General features: G+C 40.0%; 1 protein-coding gene across 1 annotated transcript; it reads right to left on the bottom strand.

The window, feature by feature from the left end:
- Window positions 1–7: 7 nt before the first annotated feature.
- Window positions 8–1,570, bottom strand: LOC119347289 (zinc finger MYM-type protein 1-like; the record flags this gene model as incomplete). The annotated part of the gene is made up of 3 exons (XM_037616128.1): window positions 1,435–1,570; window positions 1,194–1,335; window positions 8–1,094 (listed from the first exon to the last, which is right to left on the bottom strand). Coding segments are annotated over exons 1-3 (1,365 nt in total), but the record flags the coding sequence as incomplete, so codon positions are not given.
- Window positions 1,571–1,622: the final 52 nt, after the last annotated feature.

Below are 1,622 nucleotides of genomic sequence, written 5' to 3'. Positions count from 1 at the left end.
GTTCAGCTTGTGTAAAATCCTCAGCATAAATTTCAGCAAGTCGAATAAGTTTTTCAACATTAAACATTGAGAAGTTGTTTGTTGGAGTAAGGCAAGACATGCAATCCACTAACTCGGTGTTAACTTCATTGAATCGGTGATTCATCTCGGTGAGAGTTGCATCAAGAGCAACATTGAATATGCTAACCTTGAAATAATGATGTCGAGTCACCTTTTTCTTGCTGCGAACAGATTGCCCCATAGCTCCTACAAGATCATCCATATTTGGCACCTCAATGCCATGTTCCTCACAGAAGTTGTTTGCTTGGTCGCATAATGACTCATACCCATTGTCCCTCATATTTTGCAAAGCTTCTTTCACATCCAAGATCAAACGCATGGCTTTAACAACATCTTGTTTCTTTCTTTGCAAAGCTTGTGATAGCAAATTAGTGATGCTCAACAAGTTTATTAAGAATAGCATGATGAACACAAACTGGAAGCATTCCATCTGTATGATCAAACCTGAAGCTCCACCTTGAGAAGTGTGTTCCCGTGCATCGTCAACCACAATTGCAAGCACATCCACCACTGCATTCCACATTGTGTACATACAAAGCAAGGTTCCAAGATGTGAGCCCCAACGAGTAGCTCCTGGTCTAGCTTGGTTAGTTTCTTGATGTAACCCAGTTCTAGATGATATCTTACAATTTTCCATCATTTCTATCAAGTTGTCTTGATGTTTTGCAAGCAATGCATCCTTCCTTTTGCAAGATGAACCCACCTGAGTCACTATCAAGGGAAGGTAGTTGAAAAAATCAGCAATAACTGGACAACACTCAGCCACTGTGACAACCACTAACTGCAACTGATGGGCAAAGCAGTGAACAAAGAAAGCATATGGACTCTCATCACGAATTAGCTTTTGCAAACCGTTGAATTCACCTCTCGTATTTGAAGCCCCGTCGTAACCCTGTCCACGTAGCCTATTAATAGGCAGGCCATGGTACTCCAACACATGAACCAATGCTTCTTTAATTCCGGCAGATGTACAATCTGTGATGTGCTTAATAGCAAGAAATCTCTCTTGAAGTTCTCCGTGATCATCTAAAAATCTACACATTTGGGAAGATACAAATTAAAAGATAGAAATGAACAATGACTATGCAAGTTTGGGAAGCTACAAGTTAAAGACAGAAATTCATATGCATTACCTCAAAATTATTGCCATTTCCTCCTTTATTGAGCAATCTCCAGCCTCATCAATAAGTATCGAGAATTTCTTATCTCCAAGCTCATCCTTGATGACTTCGGTTACCTCCAATGCACAACATGTAGCAAGGTCTTTTTGAATATCTAGACATATCATAAGTGCATTGCCTTGCCCCTTATCAAATGCATCTTTCACATCCTTATTCTTGTCCTTATACTAGTCCAAGAACTCCCTGAAATTGCCTTTGTTGGTGGAATTGGAAGATTCATCATGTCCACGAAAAGCTTCCCCTTGAGCTATGAGATACCTTGCACAATCCAATGATGCAGTCAAGCGGATTTCATATTTTATATCAGCCTCTTTATTGTAAACTCGCATTCTGGTAGCCACATTGGCCCTTTGATTGTTGAAATCAACACATAAGCCCACA

This window comes from Triticum dicoccoides, unplaced genomic scaffold (genome assembly GCF_002162155.2).
Source record: "Triticum dicoccoides isolate Atlit2015 ecotype Zavitan unplaced genomic scaffold, WEW_v2.0 scaffold63112, whole genome shotgun sequence".
Lineage (NCBI taxonomy): Eukaryota > Viridiplantae > Streptophyta > Magnoliopsida > Poales > Poaceae > Triticum > Triticum dicoccoides.
Note: the sequence above shows the minus strand (reverse complement) of the source record. Positions and strands in the feature narration are given on the sequence as shown.